At 48.0% G+C, this 24,154-nt stretch overlaps 2 protein-coding genes across 10 annotated transcripts in view; both read left to right on the top strand.

Moving 5' to 3' along the window:
• The window catches only part of SS18L1 (SS18L1 subunit of BAF chromatin remodeling complex), a 36,484-nt gene extending 29,753 nt beyond the window's left edge, over positions 1-6,731 (top strand). The window contains exons 9-11 of one of the 6 annotated variants that reach the window (XM_058562363.1): positions 545-664; positions 3,021-3,148; positions 3,820-3,923. In XM_058562363.1, the coding sequence (XP_058418346.1) occupies positions 545-664; positions 3,021-3,148; positions 3,820-3,846 (275 nt within the window). In that variant the 3' untranslated portion in view covers positions 3,847-3,923. Of the gene's footprint in view, positions 1-544; positions 665-967; positions 3,149-3,819 lie in introns of those variants that run through there. The other 5 variants (XM_058562365.1, XM_058562362.1, XM_058562364.1 and 2 more) reach the window with 5 other exon arrangements.
• Positions 6,732-7,429: 698 nt separating this feature from the next.
• On the top strand, positions 7,430-23,238 carry MTG2 (mitochondrial ribosome associated GTPase 2). 4 transcript variants are annotated; one of them, XM_058562367.1, is made up of 7 exons: positions 7,430-7,445; positions 16,097-16,306; positions 18,165-18,312; positions 19,219-19,334; positions 20,250-20,468; positions 20,734-20,872; positions 21,641-23,238. In XM_058562367.1, the coding sequence occupies exons 2-7, from the start codon at positions 16,103-16,105 to the stop codon at positions 22,033-22,035; spliced, it is 1,221 nt and encodes a 406-aa protein (XP_058418350.1). In that variant the 5' UTR covers positions 7,430-7,445; positions 16,097-16,102; the 3' UTR covers positions 22,036-23,238. The 4 variants fall into 4 exon arrangements, with proteins under 4 accessions (XP_058418350.1, XP_058418353.1, XP_058418352.1 ...); XM_058562370.1 differs by lacking the exon at positions 7,430-7,445 and adding an exon at positions 7,585-7,765; XM_058562369.1 differs by lacking the exon at positions 7,430-7,445 and adding an exon at positions 7,585-8,291.
• The last annotated feature ends 916 nt before the right edge of the window (positions 23,239-24,154 follow it).

Below are 24,154 nucleotides of genomic sequence, written 5' to 3'. Positions count from 1 at the left end.
TCCTTCTGGGGCTCTAAGGGAGGATCACTCCCAGGCCTCTCCCCCAGCTTCTGGTGGCTCCCGCAACCCTTGGTGTCCTTGGCTTATAGACACCTCACTCCAATCTCTGTCTCTGTCGTCACCCGGCCTCCCTGTGTCTGTGTCCAAATTTCTGTCTTCTTATAAGCGCACCAGTCATTGGACTAGGGCCCACCCTGATCCAGTACGACCTCCTCTTAACTAATGATGTCTGCAGAGACCTTGTTTCTGAATAAGGCCGCATGCACAGGTGCTTGGGGTTAGGACTTCAACATATCTATTTGGGGGACAAGTTCAACTTAGAACACTGGTATTAGTCTTTGTCTTAATTGTATTGACTGTTTCATTCTGGTTGTATATTTGTATTTTTATAAAATAAGAGAAAGTATACAAAATACTTGAATTGTGAAAAAGGAAAGGTACAGAAGCAATGACTCAGTCAAGGATCCCAACGTTACCCACGTCCTGTGTGACAGACGTGCTGCCCTTCGCTCTGGAAATGAGCTTGTGTCTCCTTCCTCTGCAGGAAATTCCCAGTACAGCCAGCAGCAGGCGGGGTACCAGCAGGGCGCGGCCCAGCAGCAGACCTACTCCCAGCAGCAGTACCCCAACCAGCAGAGCTACCCCGGGCAGCAGCAAGGCTACGGTAAGGGGGGGGCGCCTGTGCAGACCCCACACACAGTAACGCTGTTGTGTGGCACTATAACGCACTTTTTATTTTGAAATAGTTTTAGATTTCCAGAAAAGCTGGGAGTTTAGTACAGCGTTCCCTGTTGTTAACCTCATCCGTCACTGTGGGACAATTGTCACATAAGAAACCAACATTGTACACTGCTGCAGACTGAACTCAGTTTATTCAGATCTCACCAGTTTTTGTTCCCTGCATGTCCTTTCCTGTTCCCGGACCGGTCTGAGATCCCACATGACGTTTGGTCTCACATCTCCTTAGGCTCCCCTGGGCTGTGACAGCTTCTCGGAAATCCTTGTCTTTCTTGACCTTAACAATTGCGAGGAGGACTGGGCAGGTACTTTGTAGAACATCCCTCAGGTTGGGTTTGTCCCATGTCCTTCTCAGGATGACACTGATGAGTTTTGGAAAGAAGACCACGGAGTAAAGTGCCCTCTCATCACCTCATGTCACATGATTCGTCTCTGGTGTTGACTTTGGCCACTTGGTCAAGGGTTGTCTGCCAGGTCTCCCCAGTGTCGAGTCACACCTTCCCCCTTCTCTGATCTCTGTAAGGGAGTCACTGAGTCCAGCCCACACTCGGGGGAGGAGGGGAATCTACATAGATGGGAATTCTTCTGTAAGGAAGATTTGTCTCTTCTCCCTCGTTTACTTCGTTATTATAAATCATTCACTTATAGTAGTGTATACTCATGCGTGTTAATTTTCACGTTGCATTGTAATCCAGTGCTTCTTTACTTTGTTTTCAAATTGTCCCAGCTTTGCCTCTTGGGAGCTCTTTCGGTTGGCCCCATGTCCCTATGACATGCACCTGTCCTTTTGTTTTTGAGTGTTTCCTTATTTTCTGGGGCTGGAGTATTTGCCCTGCCCCAGCCCTAGAAGCAGCCGTTTCTCCCGGGAGCCCTGGTTCCTTTTATTGGAGAGTGAGTGGTATTAGAAACCAAGATCCGGGTGCGGGTGGGTATTTTCTGAGCCCAATTGCACTTTCCTTTCACCTGAGGCAGTCCACGTGTGGGTCAGTCTAGCAGTAGCGTCCAGAAGCACTCGCCCATCCATTGGCTTTTGTTCGCCCTGTAAGGATTCGCTGAAGTGAAGGGGCCAGCGGGTCTGCTACAGACCCAGTGGGGGGATCCTGTCAGCGAGCATGCTCTCGGGGCCCTCAGACAGAAAAGTGGGCAGAGGGAGCTTTGTGAGCTGCGGTAGCAACAAAGCAAGAAATCCCGTCCACTAGAGATGAGCTGACTGCAGATTCAGTCTCACTGAGGTCAGGCTGCCGCACAGAGCAGAAGGTTCTGCCAGGATCGTAACCCTCTAATCTGCCAGTCCTCTGGGGGCCTCGCCCCCCTGGGCAGGTTGAAACAGCGCAGCCCCAGCCCCTTGCCTGCGGGTTGTGTCTGCCAAGGCCACAGGCGACTCTCCCTGAGTCCTAACCCACCCGCAAGATGCACCTGGGCTGCGTCCCCAGAATCTGGGGTGTTTTCCATGGCGCTGCTGTCACAAGACGGCGACTCCTGATGCTGCCCTCCTGTGACGGCCTCACAAACTGTTAGCATTTAAAATACCCAGAGAAAGCCATCCTACCTGATATGACCCGAATGAACAGGTGATTAGATCATCCAAAGAGTGAGTTCAGTGAGTAGTCGTGAAACATCCATCCATCTGTGCCCAGAACATCTCAGTTTAACTTAAACACAAGCCTGCATTCACTCCCCAGCCAGAGCCAGGCTCCATCCTTCCACAAACCACACACCCCGCGCAGCTCCCCCTCCAGCTTCCACCTCCGAGGAGGCTAGTCTAGGCCGGTGGGTCTCCGCCTTCTGCACCTCAGAACCACCTGGGAAGCTTTCAAAAAAGAAGGTGCCAGGTGGGCACCAGATTTTTGTTCAACCTTTTATAACCATGACTAATGAATTAGGATTTTTTTGAAAAGTTACTCGGCTTTCAGCAATTCTTTCCCAAGGCTCCCACTTTGTTTTCATAGGAACGACCACTGTCTCTCTGGCGTTCCAGTTTGCACCAGTTGCTGCGATGTTCAACTCACGTGTTGACAGTGCCCACCATAACTGACGCAAACTGCTTCCAGGAAGCAGGTGCATGGGTGCTGGAGGGCGGCCCCAGGCCCCTGCCCAGTGGGGGTGGGGGCACGGGCCAAAGGCCACACAGGACTGGAGGGCGGCAGTCGGCTCCTGGAGCTCGGTTGAGCGCTTTCGCTGTATGGATTTCATGTTAAGGAGGAACAGATGCTGGTGTTTCGGAGACTTCAGAGGCCTGGGCGCGCTGGGTTGGTCTCACGGTGCCTGGTGTGTGTCCTCAGGGCCTGCCCAGGGAGCCCCCTCCCAGTACTCCAGCTACCAGCAAGGACAAGGCCAGCAGTACGGGAGCTACAGAGCATCTCAGACGGGCCCGTCCGCCCAGCAGCAGCGGCCTTACGGCTATGAGCAGGCAAGCTTTCTGGATGTTTCCAGATGCGCTGACCCGCCGTGTCTGTTAAAACATAATGAAGGTTTCTTTAACAGTCATGAGGAACAACGAGATGAGCTAATGGGCTTCCAATTCTCTGAGCCTGTAAAGTTTTTAAAAATTACCTCTACGTACGTGCTCACCTTGGTCAGACACAGCTGGCTGGGTGACTCTTCATCAGGGTCAGATAATCAACTCAGTAGCCAGGGAGCCCTCCCATCCTGAGGCCTGGCTAGACACGTTTTCTAATTCTCTCCTTCAGATTTCGTATTGACTACGGTTTATTAGCTCATCATCCCCGACGTGGGCAGTGATGCAAAGCCCTTAGCCCGAGTTTGCATCTAGCCGTGTTGTCAGCCAGTCACCCATGGGAGGAGGGGGCTGATGGGAGGAGCAGGGGGAGCTTGTAGCGGGCCTTGCTGCCCCTCTGGTGTCCATCATTGGCCACAGGCTTGGACAGATGGCTTTCAGAAAGCCAGTGAGCTCCCTGCTGTGTAGATCTGGGCAGAAGGCTGTTTGCTGGCTTGCTTTTTATACCTCCTTCCATTTCTTATCCTGCATGTTGGCTGGGAGTGGAGGTCTGTCTTACCTTTGGGTGTGGACCCCTTTACTCATGACTGTAGAGGTGTAATCTGTGTTTTGGTCTCTTGCAGGGCCAGTATGGAAATTACCAGCAGTAAGGGACAAGGTTCTCGTTGGAGCCTTGTGGTGGCATATCCGTCTGGGGATGGATGGGCTGGTGGCAGTTCTGATGGACTGTGACCTGTTGGTTGCCCCTCGCCCCACACAGCGTCTGCACGTGAAGCGTGCACATTTCATGCTGGGTATGACGCCGAGCATGCACCGCTGGCGAGAGACAGTGCTTTGATGGTGTGACATATTTGGTGCTGTGTATAGTATTGTATGTCCATACAATGGAAAGGTTGTCCCTTTTTTGTCCCCCTTCTTGATGTTTCTAGCCAACTTTAGGGATCCTTTTGTCATCAGAGTGTTCTGTGCCCAGTGATGGGACATGTCTACAAGATGCTATAGTCCACGTATTCATATAAACAGACCTTAGGTCTAACTCTCCTCATGCAGTTGTAATGTGGGTTGTAAACTTATCTTTCACTGGCTACATCACAGCTGGACACATGCATACAATCCCTGGACGCAGCCTCTTCTTGTGCCTCGATGCGAGTGCGGGAGGCATCTTCCATGTTTTGGGTCAATTTGTTACACACTGGAAAGGATAAATATGCTTCATTGGGAAAGGCTATGAATGGTCATTTCCAGAGCTTGCTTGTTACCTGTGTTGCTCACCAATTCTGTTTATCCAAAAGTTATGTGATTTTGTATTAAAAAGTAAAGAGGGATCAATGACTATATTCCAAATAAATATGAATCCAAGAAGGCAACGTCTGATGAGCCTAACCCAGGGAGAGTGGTATCACTGAAACAGAGGGTAGTTCTCTGAAATTACTTTGGCCCTTGTATATCTGACAGTCATTTCTGGGATTTGAATATTTAATATGCCCAATTCTAAATTTATAATTTAAAATATTGATACCAAATTTTCCAAACAGTTGGCAAGTTGTTTATATTATTTCTTCCAGGACCTACTTGTTCAGATCTCCAAGCAAGTGTTCCTTTTCTTTTAGGGACATCTGAAACTCACATCTCATTTTTGAAAAGAACCCTACTAACTTTACCGTGTTCTTCCTAATGAAAAAGAAAGGTTTATTTATATAGAGAAATTTGAGTAATTTTTTACATTCCTAGGACATTAAATCCCATTTAAATTCTGTGCAGACATTAAAGATAGCTCACTTGGAAAAGTATGGTCAAAGGAAAAATCCTACATTTCACTAATAAGTAATATGGACATTTTATGAACCTTTACTTGGATAATATCCATATTTACTACGAGTCCTTTAAAAACATCTTTGGATAAATGCCAACATATTTCCAAGACCAACCAGATAATACAAAAATATCCAATTCTTGATATATCAGGTCTAATGAAGATGATGTTTTTAAGTTTTATGTTTTAAAAATTTATAAAAGTAGTTCTTTATCTGGAGTTGAATGCTTTACAGTTTACAGGGCATTTTTACATTTTCTTTTGCTTGAATGAATCCTTACAGTCCCCCCTGGGAAACATGGAGGCGGTTACTGTTCCCATTTTACAGATGCAGAACCGAAGCTCAGGTTAAAGGACTTCCCCAGTCAAATACAGTCCTGTTCTAGGACATTCTCCCCTCTTCTGTGGAGACAGAATCACACACACATTGGGTAAAAGCATTTATTTTGTAGGTATATGGGTTTTAAAAACCCTTAACACTGGTAAAGGCTTAAAAATACATATCTATATTAAATTACTGAAATGAGAATTGTTAATTGCTAAATGACACACATTAGCAGTTTCATCTAGGGAGTCGTCTCCCTTGATTTTGTTCTGTTCTTTCCTGACAATTTTCCATAAAACTAATTTGCAAACTCATTCAGGGACTAAGATTTCCCATTGAAAATGTTAAAACATTTTAGATAACTGTGAAAATAGTTTATTTTTATTCCTTGCCAATCTGGGAATATGCCTTTTATGTGTTTTTTTTTAAGTGCTATATTAAACTTTTTGAAAGAAAAGGTCACTTAAAAAACTTATCCTGAAACTTCAATCTGAAATGTCTTACATTAAGAATTTCTTGAATGTTGTGTATATATTTTAAAAAGCACTTTGTGAAATAGTTTGTACATTTATTTCCTAATTTATACATGATTTTGGGTGTTCATATATTTAATGATTAATAACAATGTCTATTTAATGTTGTCCATTTTATGTAATACTGTGGGGAAGAAGCGATGCCAGCCGTTCTTTCTAACTGTATTATATCTGCTCTTCTGTAATATGAATGTTTGCAAAAGCTTCGGCGAAAACGAATTGTTTGTGCAGTGTGGTGGGTGGTGCTTTGTTTTTTTTATGACTACTTCTACAGAAGGCCAGTGAAGATGCAAAGGAAGACTTGGAAATAGACACTTATCCTTCTTCCTGTCATCCCTGACACCCAGCAGGTCGTGAGTTTGAAAAATGATGACCACAATTTTCAGAAGTGCTGACAAGTTCATATTGGTATGCAAAAGCTCATCACCCATTAGGGTTTGTTGTTGAACCAACATATCTGTGGCCTCAGCTATTAACAAATACTTAGCACTCAGGCTGAGAGTCATTACAAACAGCATTAAGGTGGACAAGGTCTCCGGGACCTCAAGGGAAGCCTTAATATGCTCATATAGTTGGAGCCTAAGTGAGCCTCTGATTTTGTCAGAGTTTTTATATACATAGGTTTGAATATCGGGCATCCATTCAAAGTTGCACAAAGAGGAAGACTGTTTCTGTTTCCGTTTAAAATTTTTTAGCCATACTTCATTTCTATTTATTGAAAAGGTCAAATTTGTCTTATTTGTGAGCACAGTACATTTTTTGAAAAACATCTTTATTGGTTCATTTTTTTTTTAAGTCAGTTTGGTGTCTAAATTGTTTATGCTTTTGGTGTAATCTGTTAATAAACTGGTTCTTCAAAAATCATCCCCAAAAGAGAGTTTTTGTGAAGTGAATGAGATACAACCTGATTTGTGCTCGGACCGTGCTGGCTGTCGTGCAGTCGCCATGGAGTCACCTTTCCAGGGAGCCTGACTCCTGGGCGGAGTCCAGCTGGCCGTGAGGGGCTTTGCGGGGGCTGTCCTGTGAGGACTGACAGTGGCAGGACACCGTCCCCTGTCCCACGCGGACTCCCTCGGGCAGGACGCCGACCCCGGCCCAGGACACTGTCACATCGTCACGCCGTCCCCTGTCCCACGCGGACTCCCTGGGGCAGGGTGGCACTGTCGCCCCTGAGACCGCACCCCTGGGCGCAGACCGGACCCGCGGGGAGGCAGGAGGAGGGCTGGCCGAGCCCGAGTCCGCAGGCGGTGGACGCAGGCTGGAGCGGACCCGCCGCCCATCGCCCGGCCCCACGCCCTGTCGCTCTCCGTGTCGGCCTCAGCCCCGGCCCCCGCGCCCCCGAGGCGCCGTGGCCCCCTCGTCCCTCGCTCCGGGGAAGGCGTGCGCCCGCCCGGGGACCCGCTTGGCGGCTGTCAGCCCGCGGCGCGGACCCGGGACACCTTCCGCACATGCGCGCTGGGCAGGCCCTGCGCAGGCGCGGCCGGGGCCGACCTGGGCGGCGTGGTCAGGGGCCGGGGGCGGAGCCGACATCGGAAGTACTCCCCCGCGTCCCCGGAAGTGATGTGCCCTTCCGAGAGGGTGAGTCCGGGAGCGGCGCCGGCGGCCTGGAGGGGCCGGGGACGGGCGTCGGGTTCCCCGGAGGGGCGGGGGTGCCTGGAGGAGGGGGTGCCCGCGTCCTCCGGGGGCTCCGCCGGGCGCTGCTCTGGGGCCTCGGCGCGACCCGCGCGGTGGCGTCGTGCGCCCGCGGAGCCCCCGGAGCCCTGCGGCGGGCGGCGTGGGCACAGTGCCCGCGCCCCGTGCTGGGCGCTGCCTCGGGGGTGTCTTCGCGATTGTTAGTGTGGACACGTGCACAGAGCAGCGGCGTGTGCGCGCTCTGATCACCACCCCACCGCGCACAGGTGGAGTTCGTTGTGAACGCAGCTCTCAGAGCTGCTGTTGTCCGGCCAGGTCGCTTGTCCGCGGTTGCGTTTGCCGAGTGAGACCGGCTTGTTGTCAGTCCGCTCCTGGTGTAGGTTTTCGTGGGCGCGGACACCGGGGACCTTGTCCACACAGGTCCGTGGGTGACAAGGCAGGCGTGTTCTTTAGACCTGGTCACTAGAGTGTGTCTTTCGCGAAGGAGAGGGCCCTTCGGACAAGAGGAAGAGGAAAAGAGAAAAGTCTTTTAAATGCAAGTTCGCTCTCAGGCAGATAAGTTATAGCAAAGAGAACATATTAATAGTTAAGGAGCAGAAGATCGATTCCTTGAAAATTACCCTTGCCTCGCTTCCCTGGACGGTCGTGGTGTGTGCAGACCTCAGTTTGAAGGTCCTGCTGTAAACACTGGTGCAGCCGTGTGCCCGAGGCCGGAGGACACTGACTTTGGGCAAGGGACTTGTTAACCTCTCTGAGCCTCAGCCTCCACTGCTTTAAAATGGGCATAAAAAAGTAAGGGTCAGGAGTCAGGGGGCACTGTAGCAAGAGGTGATTTAAGGAGGGTTTATCAAGGCACTGTGCAAAGGGAGCGTGTGGGGAAACCAGAGTCCGTGCTTTAACCTGGAGCTAGTGACAGTGGAGTTGCTTCTAGCCCTAGACCCAAAGGGTAAGGGGAGGGGGCAGTGTAGACAGGGGTTCCTTGACTGGAGGTGTGACCTTCAGTCCAGGAAACGGAGAGGAGCAGGGAAGTCCATATCCTGCCCTTCTGTTCCTCTCTCCATCTCTGCGGAAGGGCAGGGTAGCCAAGGGTAATCACCCAGGGCAGGCTCTTGAAACAGCAGGATGGAAAGTGGGTCTAGAAAAGCAAACGGAAGATATCCAGCATGCAGCATTACCCCCTCATAGCGTTGTTGTAAGGAATACATTTAAAATTTTCTGTAGGAGGTTGTTAACCTAAAAATAAAGAGCCAAAATGAGAGGCAGAGAGGCGTTTATTTCCGGATCAAAGACTTGCAAATTCAGGTAGAAACCCAAATAGTGTCCTGATTACGGGAGAGGGGCTCAGGGTTTTCATGGGAAAAAGAAAGGAAGACGAGGTGAGTTGTATTAAGGAAGAGTTCGCTGGTGCTGGATGAGCTCAGGCTGGGTTTGTACTTCATAGGTTGCCTGGAGATGCGGTCATCAGGCAGAAGGCTAGACTTGGACTCCATTGATGGGTTATCGCTCGGGTCATCGGCAAAGTCCAGTTTCATCGGTCTTACAAACAGGGTGTTCTCGTCTTGACTGGCTTCTTGGAACGTTGGTGGTTTGGTCCAGTTTGGAAGATAAAACAAGACATGTGAGGCAAATTCCTCTGAAATGGCTGCTCTGTTTTAATAGGGCTCTGCTCATGTTGTCTTTCACAAGGTTTAGAAGAGGTTCCTGGCAAATAACATCTATGGACCCTCCAGGAGCTTAACACTTTGTAGAACAAAGTAACATTGTCTAGAGTGGAGCCCTTGCCATGTAGTGAGCACCTTTCCAGCATTTTTAAAGCCCCGGCGTTTAATCATAAAGTCTTTCTGACTCCGGACCCTGGGTGTTCTCCGCTGTCTCATCTTTTGTACTCTGCTGGGCCCGGTGAACAGATGCTCCTACGAGGAATTTGAGTTCACTTTTCTGAGTTCCTACTGCACAGTATAGACCAGAGCCATGAAACAGAACTTTCTGTAATGATGAAAATGTTCTAATCTGTGCTGTCCAATATGGTACCCACTAGCCACTTGTAGCTATGAGCACTTGAAATGTGGCTTGTGTGACTGAGGAACTGAATTTTTACATTTTAAAAAGTTTTAATGATTTAAGTTGATATTATATAATTATATATTATATATGTATTATATCATTTAGTAACTTAAGTTTTACTTAATAACCACATGTGGCTAGTGGTTACCATTTTGCACAGCGCAGGTAGAGCATGGGAAGGAGAATAAAGACCAAATAGCAGTGTGAAACAGTTGAATTTGTTTGCCTGGCAAGCGAGAGCCACATCACTCAGGTATGTGTTCTGCGGGTCTTTCCAAACAGAATTTGAAACGGCACAAAGGAAGAAGTCCTCCAAATTAGGCAAGAGTCAGAGTTCAGGTCTCTGATTGGCTTTGTAATTGATCACCTTCTCTGCACTTGATCTTCTGCAGATTTTGTGTCCCGAATGCCAGGAAGCCCGGTTCCCATCACAGCCAGGGTGGATGGCATCACTTTCCAGCGGGCTTAGCCGTGGGTGTGCTTCTATTGATGATTGCTGAGTTGGCTTTTTCCCTTTAACAACCTGTTTTCACTCTCCCATCTAAAAGCTCTGTGACCTTGCGTGTGTCACTTCACCTCTCTTTGCCTCAGTTTCCTCATCTGGAAAATGGAGGTAATAAAAGTACTTTCTTGAAGGAGTTGTTATGAGGACTGAGTGAATCCTTGAAAAATACTTAGAACAGTATCTTGCCAGGAGTGAGGTAGAGGTCTTAAATGTTTATTGTTAAACGTACTTCTAGGAAACCCACTGGACAAAAAAATGTACTTTTGTAATCGGTGTTACTATAAATGGGATTGTTTTCTTACTTTCATTTTCCAGTTGTTTGCTTCTAGTATATAAGAATACAACTGACTTTTGTATATGGACCTTGAAACCTACAACCTTGCTCTGTTCATCTATTAATTTAATCATCGTTTTATAGATTTCCCTGGGATTTTTCTATGGAAACAATTGTATCTTTTGCTGTTTTACTTCTTCCTTGTTTTTTTTCTTTTTACTCCTTTATTGCAGTGTCTAAAAGACAGTGGTGCATAGAGGTAGTGAACGTGGACATCCTTGCTTTTTTCTTCATCCCGGGGGTGACAGTCTTTCTCCAGTCAGTGTGATGGAGCGTAGGCCTTTTGTAGATGCCCTTTCTCGGTTTGAAGATGTTCCCTTCCATTCCTAGTTTGTGTGACATTTCATTTTCCTAACCATGAATGGGTGTTGGCTTTTGTCAGATGTGTGTGACTGCCAGTATAAGGGGGTGGGTGGGGTTCTGACTGCCTAGGAGGCCTTGTGTTCCAGGGGTCATCCTACTGGGTCGTGCTTTGTGATCCTTTCTGTACTGCTGGACTCGACTGGACATTATTTTGTTAAGGATTCTTTGCATCTCTATTCATGAGGCATGTTGGGCTGTAATTTTCTGTTTTTGTAATGTCAGGATTTGGAACTCAGGTTTTGCTGGCCTCATACATAATATGAGCTGAGTAGTGATCTCACTTCTGTTTTTGGAAAAAGTTTGTGTAAGGTTGCTGTTATTTCTTCCTTGATTGTTTGATAGAATTTACCAGTAAAACAGTCTGAGTCTGCACTCGTCTTTTGGGGAATGTTCTTTTATAACAAATTCAATTTCTTTAGTAGATACAGGGCTATTTGGATTTTCTGTTTCTTCTTGTGTTTATTTGGTAAGTTGCATTTTCGAGAAATTTGTACATTTCACAGAAGTTGAATTTTTTGGCAAAAAGTTGTTCATAGTGTTCTCTTACCCTTTTAATGTTTGTAGGATTTTATTGATAACCTTTTTAAATTCCTGACATGGGTCATTCATGTTCTTATTTTCTTGATCAGTCTAGCTAGAGGGTTATCAATTCTGTTTATCTTTTCAATGGGCCAGTTTTTTGGCTGTGGTATTTTTTTCCATTGTCTGTCGGTTTTCTATTTCATTTATTTCTGCTCTTTCTTATTTCTTTTCTTCCATATACTTTGCTTTTCTGGTTTCTTGATTTGGAGCCTTATCACTGATCTTAGGTCTTTCTTCTTTACTGACAGCAACCTTTAGAGCTCTGTGGTCCCTCCTCTGCAGCACTTTGGCTGCATCCCATACATTTCGGTATGTTGTACTTTCATTATCATTCAGTTCAAAATATTTTCTAATTTCTCTTTTGATCTCTTCTTTTACCTGTTGGATTACTTAGAAGAGTGTTGTTTCATTTCCGGATATTTGGGGTTGTCCTAGATATTTTATATTTATTGACTTCAATTCTATTGTGGTTAGAGAATACACTCTATTTGAGTTCTTTCCTTTTAAGTTTCTTGAGACTTCTTTATGACTCACGATGTTGTCTGTCTCAGTGAACGTTCCACGTGCGCTTGACAGTAATGTATGTGCTACAGTTGTTATGTACTGTTCTATAGTTGTCAATAGACCAGTGTTGATAGTATTATCCAGGTTTTCTACGTCTTTACTGTTTTTTTGGGGTGTTTTTGAGGAAGATTGTCCCTGAGCTAACATCTGTTGCCAATGTTCCTCTTTTTTTCTTTTTTCTCCCCAAAGCCCCCAGTACGTAGTTGTAGGTCCTTCTAGTTCTTCTGTGTGGGACACTGCGTCAGCATGGCTTGATGAGCCATGAGTAGGTCCGCACCCAGGATCCGAACCTGCAAACCCCAGGCCACCAAAGCAGAATGCGCCAACTCAACCGCTGTGCCACCGGGCCAGCCCCTGTCTTTACTGTTTTTGACTGTTTTGTTTTTCAGGTACTTGTTTTATCGCTTCCTGAGAGAGTGGTATTAAAATGTCCTTCCATCGTTGTGGAATGGTCTGTTTCTCCCTTTAATTCTGTCAAATTTTGCTTTATGTATTTTGAAGCTCTTTTAGGCTCATGCACATTTTTAATTGTTAGATCTTCCTGGTGAACTATTCCTTTTGTCATTATGAAATGTCTTTCTTCCTCTTAGGTAGTGCCCTTTTTCTGGAAGTGTGTTTTATCTGAGTTAACATGTACAGTTAGGTTTAGGCACACCATTTTATTGTTGGTTTTCTGTTCGTCCCTCTTATTTGTTCTGTTTCCCCTTTTCTTTTGAATTGTTGGAACAGTTTTTAGCATTCCATTTCAGCTACTTGTTAGCTGTTTGGCTGTGTCTCTGTGTGATGTGTTAGCGGTTGCTCTAGAGGTTACAGTACGTGTACCAAACCTTTCACAGTCGGCTTAGAGTTAAGATGTGCCACTTCACAGAGATGTAGAAACCTTGGGATCATGCGGGTCCCTTTAATCCCCTCCCTGTCTGCTTGTTACGTTTTCATGTGTGGTTAAGTCTGCACACATGGAAACCCGCCGGACAATGTTATAAATGAGTTTTTCTTCCTACTGTCATATGTATTTAAAAACTCTTACGAGGAAAAAAAATAGTCTTTTATAAAAATTTACCATTTCTGTTGCTCTCTCTTCCTTCCTAAAGATCTGGGTTTCATCTGGTATCATTTTCCTTCAACCTGAAGAACATTTTTGAGCATTTCTTGTAGAGCAGGTATATTGGTGACAAAGACTCCTCGTTTTCCACCATCCGAGCATGTCTTATTTCGCCTTCCTTCCTGAAGGTTATTTTCACTGGGTGTGTAATGCTGGGCAGACGGTTCTTTTCTTTCAGCACTTTAAAAATACTGTTCCAAGATGGCTTAATGCAGTGTGAGATCCTGGAACAGAAAAGAATATTCGTGGGAAAACTGGTGAAATCCGAATGCCATCCAGAGTTTAATTAATAATAACGCACCAATGTTGGTTTCTTAGTTTTGACAAATGTACCTCAGTCACATAAAATGCTAATATTAGGGGAAACTGGGTAAGAGGTATATGGGAATATCTTTCACCTTTTCTGTAAATCTAAAATCGTTCCAAAATAAAGGTTTATTTAAAAAAATACATTTATGGTAAGATACAAGGGGAGGGTGTCCCCATGGTGGGGCAGCCCCATGTGGGGAGGGGAGAGCACCTGTGTGGAGGAGGTGAGGATTTGGTTACTGTGGGAGTTGAGCAAATAAACGGATAAACATATTGAGGATAATGGAAGCAGGAGTCTGACAGTCAGAGAATGGAGTTGCAAAGACAGGAAGAGAATTAAACTGAACCTCATGGTGTGGAATTGAAGTTGGACATGTAGGGGTGAACTCAGAGCAGACGCTGCTCTGTAACTAGGGGTGGATGGGTGTAGCAGTGACTACAGAGGTGTCGTCTGTTCCCCAGCCCTGTCCACTGAGGGAATCTGTGAGCAGCAGCACCCCAGTAGCCCTGAGCACGCCCAGCATGCAGATGGGCTTCTAATACCATTTTCCACTGAAAGGAACCAGCGCTCTTGGAGTAAAGGCTGATTTCAGGGCCAGCCAGGGAAAGTACTGGGTGAGCCTGGAACATTTTGTGCCAGGAAACAGGGAAGTGCTCAAAGATTGATAGGCACAGGTCAACAGGACAGTGAAGCCAGCTCGATGGGCTTCCACTGACCAAACTGGAGCCAACTTGAGCATCAAAATAAGTGATAGTAGCAGAGTGTAGCTCATTGAATAGAATAGGAAGCCATGAGGCCATAGAAATGAACAAATGGAAAGTTTACGAGGAACGGGATGTGCGCAGTTTCAGAGCATCTCCCCCGAGGTCCTCACTGACCACACCAGGGAAGGAGCGCCCTGACGGTGGGGCAGGCGAGGACCACCGGGCTGGAGCTCGGAGTGCAGTCAGTAAGGGACAAGGAAACCCAGCCCCCGAAGGAGGGGCGAGTGAGGCCACGGGACTCGTGTGAGATTCCTGCCAAAGACGCATCGCCCACGTCTCATGACGAGGGGACGTCACGTCCCAGAAAACGAGGACGTGCAGCAAAACACCTGGGCTGTGACCTTCCAAGGGTCAAGGGCATGAGAGTCAAGGAGAGGCTGAGGGACGTTCCGGGCCTGAGGAGGCTGGAGAGACAGCGGAACGCAGCACGTGATTCTGAACTGGGCCCTTTTGCTGGGGAAGACGCTATCAGACAGCTGGCCAACCTTGGGAGGGTGTGAGCGTGGTGGTGGTGCGGCGCAGTGGGTGGCCCGGTTTTGGAGGTCACCCCTGGTTCTGTAGGGGATGCCCTGTCCACAGGGAGCACACTGGAGTGTTCCAGGTGTGGGGTCAGGTCGGCAACCTACCCTCAAGTGATTCAGGAAGCAGAAGTTCTTTATGCTGTGCTCCAGCTTTGCTGCGAGTTTGTGATTGTTTCCAAATGAAAAGCAAAACTTTTCAGGGCCTTGCTAAGAGAAAACCTCCCACAAAGAAAGTGTTGCCTCTGCAGGAGGAGTGAGGGGTGTGGATGGGAGGCACACGGGAGGGTCTTCTAAGGAAAAGGCAGATTCCGTTTCCTCACCTGCCCTGTTCGGCGCGTGCTGTCTTTATAACTATTTTTTAAACAATATGTGTATATTTATATCCCCTTCTATATATATATATATAAAACTTAAAAATGGGAGGAAAACCTTAATCGTTTCTTTTTAGGTGCACGTGTGTGACCACAGAGTAGGGACATCTGGGAGTGGGTGGCTGTTCAGTCTCACAGTGAAGGCAGAGGCTGTCATCTCCTAGAGGGCAGGGTCCGAGACTCCCTCACGTTCACCCTCTGCACCTGCAAGATGCGGAACAGTCGCAAGCTGTTTGATGAACGAGTAATGGCCTAAATGGCTCTTAATTAATGAAAAGTAGCTCACACTGAGTCCGCACATGGACTGCTGTTGTGCAGTCGCGTGAATTAACTCTCCCCGCCCTCGCAGCCCTGTCCATTTACAGATGAGCGGACTTAGGCAGCACACATGGGTGAAATTTCCTGGGTGGCACTGGGGACAAGGGGCAGAGGTGGCAGGTTGTTTCCAGAGTCTGAGTGCACTCCATATTTAATATTCTCACTGGATTGCAGCTTGACCATTTTGAACTGCACAAGATAACAAAATAGCATTTGAATAAATGGGTGTTTCACTTTTAAGTAATTTTGATTTGAGGCTCATTTCCTTTTTAATATTTTCATTTAGCAGATACAAGTATCCTCCACTTTTTGAAAGTTTGCTTTATGCCACTTCGCTTTTATGAAAGACCTGTATCAGTACCTGTTTTCATTAACCGAAAGAAATCCAAAGAGGATTTTTGCTTTTACGAAAAAAGGCAAAAAGCGAAAATAGCGTTTTCGCTTTATGCCATTGTGACTTATGAAAGGTTTCGTAGGGACGCTCCGCTGTCGGATAGCGGGGACACCTGTATTTGATGTTCCGTAGAGGACTCCATCCAGTGTGTGGGAGATTTAATGACTTAAATCCTGTGTACACAGATCTGGCCCCCAGGTAGTAAATAGGCTGGTAGGGGCAGATGACCCTTTATAACTCGGGGTCGAAAGTGGTGAGTGACATAAAAAAGTCATATTCCTCAGTTCGTTTATTTGTTTCAAAAACATACATCGGGATTCTACTGTGTGCCAGGCACTTTTCTTTAGTTTCAGTGTGATGTTCAGGTTTAAACCAGGTATCTTATTTTGCCAATTTGACTTTTAGGGAGCCATGATACCTTCGAGGCTTTTCTCAGCAAGATTGCGGGTGCTGTTGGAAGGCATGGGGCTCTGGACTCCATCCGCACGAGTGGTCCTCAGGCCCAGCCGGCTCCTTCCACAGCATGCTTCTCCCAGGCTGCTCTCTGTCGGCTGTGCAGACTGCACCAAGCATCAGGAACCCCCCAGAAAGAAACTGCTCTCTGAAAAGAAACTGGTGAGACTTGTAAACTTGAAGGAACTGCCTGCAATTCCCTCTCAGAAGGCAGAGGGCGCTGTTTTGAGTTCTCATTATCATCTTCGTTTATCCTGATTGTGTTACTGAGGGGACACATGTAGCATCTTGAAGATGAGGACATGAGATGAAGGCCTGTGTGTGCCTAATCTGTGCTGTCGTAAAAACTGCCACAGACCAGGGACGGTGCCCAGGGTGCTCCAGAAGAGTCGACCATGTTCTTTCCCTTCAGCCAGGAGGGGTGTGTGGGTGCTTGCTTACCATTAGCCTGTGTATCTGACGTACGTAGTACGTACATTCTTAAGTATGTGTGAACATTTCTTAGTTTAAAACATTGGAGGGGGAAATAGACCTTTAATTTTACAGGTTTTTAAGCCTTACACGTTTTTTTTTTCTGTTTACCAAAACCTTCTATTTAAAATATGAATGATCTTTAATTAAATTCAAAAAAATACATGTTTATGACACACTTCATTTTCTCCCATATGGGGGCTCCAGATAAACATTGTTCGGGCAAACAGTACTTCCTGTGGAAAAATTACTTTGGCAGTCGGTGTGTGTACTCAAATGTCTCAAGTTTTCACATGGTTTTGTCTCTTCCCCAGAATGTGAAAATTGAATCTAAGTTTTATCTTCCATACAGTGCTCATCAGTTGTGCTTTTTTCCATCAAGTTGATTTTGATTATGTTGGCATTTGGTGAAATTATACATTGAGTTTTTGAAATAGTAATTCATGATTTTTCCATGTGGTGGTGCCAAAGAATCTTAAAATATTTGTGTCTTTCCTTAAAAAAAAAATCTGCTTAGGGAGTAGTGGATGGAAATGCAGATGTCGTGGTCCCCAGCAGAGAGCCTGCGTGGACAGCCACGTCTGTCTGCGCACGTGTGCCAGAAGCAGGCGGGCTCCTCAGGACAACTTGGCCGGGGTGGCATCCCAGTGCCGCCCCCTAGCCCCTGCGATAGCTGGACTTCGTGTAGTAGGAGCTAATATTTATGAAACGTTAACCTAGTTGATTTAATTCTTTAGCTAGATTGCACCTCCCTTAGGCACCTGGAGAAAAACCTTCTCTGAGATAAGGGACTCTATTTGCATCACTCCATTTAAAATATAAGCCCTGGGCCGCCCCGTGGCTTAGCGGTTAAGTGCGCGCGCTCTGCTGCTGGCGGCCCGGGTTCGGATCCCAGGCGCCACCTGACGCACCGTTTCTCCGGCCACGCTGATGCCGCGTCCCACATACAGCAACTAGAAGGATGTGCAGCTATGACATACAACTATCTACTGGGGCTCTGGGGGAAAAAATAAATAAATAAAATTATTAAAATATATATATATATGAGCCCTATTCAGTCAGGCTGCAGAAAACGTCCTTTCTTCACAGTTGGAATCTGATAATCGACCATGGAGTCTAACTCTCACATTCATTCTTGCATCCTAAGGAACTAGAACTTTCTCTAGTATTAAGGGAAAGTTATTTATTGGTCCCTGTTATTTATTTCAATAACATGTTTCTATTTGATAAAACCTGGAAGGATGCATTATTTAAGGAGTATTGTCTAAACCACCCTTGTTTTTTTTAGGTTGAATTTGTTGTCGAGTGTATATTCCACACTGACCACTTCTTACATCTGCATAGTTGATTTATGTTCGCCTACAAATAGTAGTGACTTGTGGGAACTGTTTCTTATATTTTGCATTTTAGGAGAGATTCGCGATATTAATATCACTGACTTCTAATTTTAAAGCCTGTCATAGACAGAAAAGTACATTTCAATGGCTGCTTCGTCCTTGAAGGGACTGCAGAGTTAATAATGACCCGGGACATGCTGTGCTCTCTGCAGAAAAGGCATTTTGTGGACCATCGCCGAGTGCTTGTCCGAGGGGGACGTGGAGGTGACGGAGTGAGCTGCTTCCACAGCGAGCCCCGGAAGGAGTTTGGAGGCCCTGATGGTGGTGACGGAGGCAACGGCGGCCATGTCATCCTGAGAGGCATGTGCCCTGAGGGGAGCTTGGGGGACATCGCTGTGTGCACATGTCTTTGGGACAGAAAGTTTCCACCTTTTTATCCTAATGGGAGTTTGAATTCAAAAATTGACATCATGGACATCATTTTTATTAAATTATGTGGATATTCACGTTTAAGTCATGTACCAAAACCCAAGTTTGATAGTGTTTTTTCTTTAAATTTCAGGAACACAAAGATAGTGAGTATCAAAGAATCTAACATAGCGCAGTATGTCAAAGGATACAGTTAGGTGACCATCCCAGTAAGTGCTGAATGGGTGTTGATTACTGTCAGCACACATCGAGCACAAATGCTTAGTGAACTGGTAAACTTAGTGAACATTCACAACATAATAAAGTGGCTATTTTTAAATTGATGGGTAATTCTGAATTTTTCAGAATAAGATTTTAGCTTTTTAAAAAATCACGTTGGGGCCAGCCCCGTGGCTTAGCGGTTAAGTGCATGCGCTCCGTTGCTGGCGGCCGGGGTTCGGATCCCGGGTGCACACTGACGCACCGCTTCTCCGGCCACGCGGAGGCCGCGTCCCACATACAGCAACTAGAAGGATGTGCAGCTATGACATACAACTATCTACTGGGGCTTTGGGGGAAAAAAAGGAGGAGGATTGGCAATCAATGTTAGCTCAGAGCCGGTCTTCCTCAGCAAAAAGAGGAGGATTAGCACCAGTGTTCGCTCAGGGCTGATCTTCCTCACCAAAAAAAAAAAAAAAAAAAAAAATCGTGTTGATAGTTTAGTAACTTCTGCAACTTCATTCCATGTTTCCATATGCATTCTTAACGTTCTTAAACTGAACAAAAGAAAGCTAACAATATGCAGATGATTCTGTTTTTAACGCAAGGGAGGGTGAAGTTGCTTGCTCTTACCCTTAGTTGACCAGCAAGTCAAGTCACTGTCATCAGTCCTGTCGCGGTATCAGGGTTTTGGCGGAGAAGACGGTGGCAGGAAAAACTGCTTTGGGCAGAATGGCGCTCTCCTCTACGTCCGGGTAAGTCGAGGCTGCAGAGCCCGCGCTGTTCCCGTTTCTAGAGCATCAGGCTCCTCAGGTTCCATGGTGTGGTCCAGAGGGGCCTCCTTGGCTTGAAACGTACAGCTGTCCTCCACAAAGCAAACCCCCGGACAGGGCTTTGTACTCATTTTATACCAAGTGCGTGGGTGACCTGTCCAAAAAGTCACAAAATAATTATATCTTAAGAAGAGAGGGGCTGGCCCCGTGGCTTAGCGGTTAAGTGTGCGCACTCTGCTAGCGGCCTGGGTTCGGATCCTGGGTGCGCACCGACGCACCGCTTGTCCGGCCATGCTGAGGCGGCGTCCCACATACAGCAACTAGAAGGATGTGCAACTATGACATACAACTATCTACTGGGGCTTTGGGGAGAAAAAGGAGGAGGATTGGCAATAGATGTTAGCTCAGAGCCGGTCTTCCTCAGCAAAAAGAGGAGGGTTAGCATGGATGTTAGCTCAGGGCTGATCTTCCTCACACACACACACAAAAAAAATACAATAAGAAGAGGGAACCCACAGGGTCCACTCTTCCTCTCATCTCTGGTCCCTGAGCCGCCCTCTGTACTGACCCTCTTGGGGCATCTCCTCTGTGAGTGGAGAGTTTAATCTTCTCAGATTGTCTCAGCATTTTCTGGATGCCTCAGTTTGCCCTGATGGTTTAGAAACGCTATTTGAAAAAACCACTTAGGCAGTTTGCAGGAAGTGTAACCAGCCCCATAGAATTCCTTTGAGAGTTGGGACCTTTTTCTGCTCCTTTGGAGTTCCATGAAGTGGGGAGCTTAGCTGTGCCCCCTCTCCTCTCCCATGCCCCCCCTCCAAAATTGGATAAATACGCTAGGCCCAGTCTGGTCTCCTCATGTGATCTCTTTGGCTCTATAAATGCTTTATTATTTTTCAGGTCCCCCTGGGCACTTTGGTGAAGGAGGGGAATGAAGTCGTGGCTGACCTGTCGCGCCCGGGTGATGAGTACATCGCCGCTCTGGGGGGAGCGGGAGGGAAGGGCAACCGCTTTTTCCTGGCCAACGATAACCGCGCCCCTGTGACGTGTACCCCCGGGCAGCCTGGGCAGGAGCGAGTCCTCTTCCTGGAGCTCAAGACAGTGGCCCACGCCGGGATGGTGGGTGTCACCTGAAGCCCCAGGCTGGAGGAGGTGGCATTTTACACACCTAATGGTAGAAAAATCTGCCCCTGGTGGTAGAACATGGCACAGGCCTAGAGGAGAGTGACAGCTTGGTAGCTCACCTTTTTCCCATCAGGGTCCTGTTGACTCTCAGGAGCCTGTGCTCTCACCTGTCATTGATTCCCCATCCTGAAACTCTCCCCTGGTCTTGGTCAGTTACAGACTCTGAGATGGTGATAGAGGGTCTTGTCCTTTCTTCCAGGTGGGATTCCCCAACTCGGGGAAGTCCTCTCTTCTCCGGGCTATTTCAAATGCGAAACCCACCGTGGCTTCCTACCCGTTCACTACCTTAAACCCCCACGTTGGGATTGTTCACTATGAAGACCACCAACAGATAGCAGGTAGAACTTCCAGAATTCTCTCAAAAGGTTTGGTTTAGATGATGTAATGCAGGACATTAATTATGTAACTCTCAAATGTAGCTTCCCGCCTCAGATGTAGCATTGTTTTCCCTAATTTAAACCATTGCAGTTTTCTATCAAAACTAGGCGTTAGATTTGCTTCCCATCCCATTCCCCAGGCATCTGTTAGCAATAGTTCAGGAATTTGAGTTTAAATTTCAAACCTGAGGAAATTACTCCTTGTCCCGGCCTCTATTCCTCTCTTTCATCTATGGGGAACTCACCAGCATCAGTCGTCTAGACAGCATGTGATTTTAAAGCTTTCCCTGTACCATTTTGAGAGAAGAAAACTTTTTTCCAGAAGATAATGTACCCATTAAAAATAGTAAGCCTGCTGGTAATGTTATTTATATAGCACTTTATATTACAAAGTACTCTATAATCATTTCTATTGGTAATCACGTTATTAATAGATTACAGGAAGCCACTTTCCCCTTTTTGAATCATTTTTGAATCCAGAAAGACTGGAATATGTTAAATATTCCTTATTAGATCCATCATCATGCCTGTCCCCCATATATTTCAAAGCATTTTGCAAAACTGAAAGCTGAGGAGCCTCGGGTGGCCATTGGCCTGAGGAGTCACTGGACAGTAAATTGAATGACTTCAGTTCCAAGACACTCCTTGAAGGCAGGTCTTGGAACCCAGGAAATCAGGCCGAGAGGTAGCCCAGGTCCCCCTCCCACGCCTCTGCTCTGTCTTCTGCAGTGGCCGACATCCCGGGCCTTGTCCGAGGCGCACACCAGAACAGGGGCCTGGGGTGTGCCTTCCTCAGGCACATCGAGCGCTGCTGCTTCCTCTTGTTTGTGGTGGATCTTTCGGTGCCAGAGCCATGGACTCAGGTTGAGGATCTGAAATATGAGCTGGAGAAATACGAAGAAGGCCTGTCTGCGAGGCCCCATGCAATTGTCGCAAATAAGATTGATCTCCCTCAAGCGAGAGCCCGTCTGCCCGAGCTGCAGGCTCGCCTGGGCCAGAAGGCCGTCGCCCTGTCGGCGGTGACGGGGGAGAACCTGGAGGAGCTGCTGCTGCACCTGAAGGACCTCCACGATGACCACGTGGCCACCGAGCTGACACACGGCCGCCAGCCGCTCAGGTGGTAGCGGTGGGGCTGCCGCACAGGGAAGACCTGACTCAGCGTCGCCAGCTCGGGATGGAGACAAGAAGGCAGCTTATACGGAACTAGAGGTGTTGGTGCGTCTGCCCTCCTCAGTCAGCTTGGGGCTCCCCCTCTAACGCCCCCCCAGCCCTCGGCCTGGGACCTCTCTGGTGGTGGACACTCGTGCCGCCTGGCAGTCTGCTCCCCAGTGCTGCCCGCACCCGGCATCGTGCTGACTGATAGCCGAGATGGGCTCGTCTGTGTTGATTAGCACCCCTGTAAGCAGGGCCCACGCTGCTGGCTGACGCTATCAGATGCCACAGAGCGTGCACAGAGCAGCACGGCGGGGCCGGCACCCGAAGCGCACATTCGGGCTTCTCAGCACTGACCCACACATGTCAGTGGCTGTCACGGGGGTCGACCTCTGATTCCACAGCTGTCGACACGCCCTGCAGAGCGGAGGTTTCTGCAGGGATGTGCTCTGTGCTGCAGGGGGGCGAGGGGACAGGAAGCCTTTGCAGGCGCCACGAGGCGGGAGGGTGCAGGTGCAGAGCTCTTCTCAAAGGCTGCCGTCTGAGGAAAGCAACAAGGATGACGCCTCCCTGTTGTTCCCAGAGGCTGCACTGTGCTCTATGGGGGCTGAATGCCAAAAAGAATCGAGGCGTTCGCTGCACGACTGAATGCACCCAATATCCGACCCAGGGACTCGCGGCTCCTGACTCGAGTCGGTGCGTGCAAGCGAGTTATTAACTAAGGGTGGTGGGGGCCTGGGGAGTCGTCAGTGCTGTCCCCTCCCAGGTGGCCAGGGTCTGGTGAGAAAGTGGCGGGCAACATCCACCTGGGATGTGGGGCTGGATTTCCACTCATCTCTTACTGGGCATCTGAGAGAACGCTGGCCCTGGGCCAGGCCGGTGCTAGCATGAGCAGACCCTGGGTGGTTAGTTCAGAGAACCCTGGGGGGCCGACTGCAGCGTTCTTCCAGGAGGGATGGTGGCCAAGAGGCTGCTGTGCGCAGAGAGCGACCTCTCTCCTGTCACGTGGCTCAAGTCTTTGCATTCAGTGTTGATTGGGAGCCACACCCACACCCCCAGTGTCCAGTGACTGCAGGTGGCCCCGGTGAGGGCAGCTCAGCTGCTGCCAACCGGCTTGTCCAGCAAAATGCTCTAGAACTTTCCTTTCCCCCAAATAAAGTCTGATGCTTCTGACATGTCCCTGAGGGCCCTTAAGGGGTGAAGGGGTCATCGGGAGAAGGGCCCTTGGCCCTTGGAGATTAGCCGTGGGGGTCACCGGGGGCCTGGCTCCTGGTGCACTTGGCTGGGTGTCTGCTCTGCACACGGGGGCTGGGCACCCCTCGAAGAAGAAGCCGGCGCCTGAGCTGTCAGGAGCAACTCAGTTTTGATCTGACTCCAAACTGTAGCTAGAACAAGAGGCCTTTCCGAGAAGCTTTATTTTAATGTCTTATAATTTAAGAGGTCCTTGTGTTCTGGAAACCAGACATGGTTTTGCGTCCATTTTCTCTCTCTCTCAGGCCACCACACAGGATCTGTAGAGTAACCCCAGGCCTGAGTGGCATTCATTATCCATAGTCTTTCATCTTGGTCACGTGGCACTCTGTGGAGGGCGGACACTCAAGATGCCTCCCTGGGGCTGACCCGTCAGGGAATGTCGTGGGATGGCAAGAGAGCCCTGGCGGCCAGGGTCTCTGTCCTGGTCTCGCCTGTGCCCCTAGGAGCCTCAGGACCTGACTTAGAGAAGGCTCCCGATCAATATTTGTGGAATGAACGAGTGAGTGGTGGCTGACGTTAGGTGCATTTAGGTTTCTTTTAGTTTGAAAATGTTTCTAAAAGGCAAGTGGTGAGTGCTCAGACTCACGCCAAGAGACAGCAATCCCCGTCGCACCTCCCTCAAATCCCCGCCAAGGCTGGAGCCGCCCCTTCCAGCCATGTCCTCGAGAACTAATCTGCTCTAAAAGCTCTGCAGCTGTTTTGGGGCACCACCTGTTGTCGTCCGCCCTGTGGGCAGGGACTTGGCTTCCTCACGTCACGCTCCCTGCTGCTGCCCCACGTGGCCACCCCGCGTGATCTAGGATCGGTATTGGGCTGTGGAGCATGCACCATGGGGCA

The sequence above is a fragment of the Diceros bicornis genome, chromosome 19 (genome assembly GCF_020826845.1).
Source record: "Diceros bicornis minor isolate mBicDic1 chromosome 19, mDicBic1.mat.cur, whole genome shotgun sequence".
In the NCBI taxonomy this organism is placed as follows: Eukaryota; Metazoa; Chordata; class Mammalia; order Perissodactyla; family Rhinocerotidae; genus Diceros; species Diceros bicornis.
Note: the sequence above shows the minus strand (reverse complement) of the source record. Positions and strands in the feature narration are given on the sequence as shown.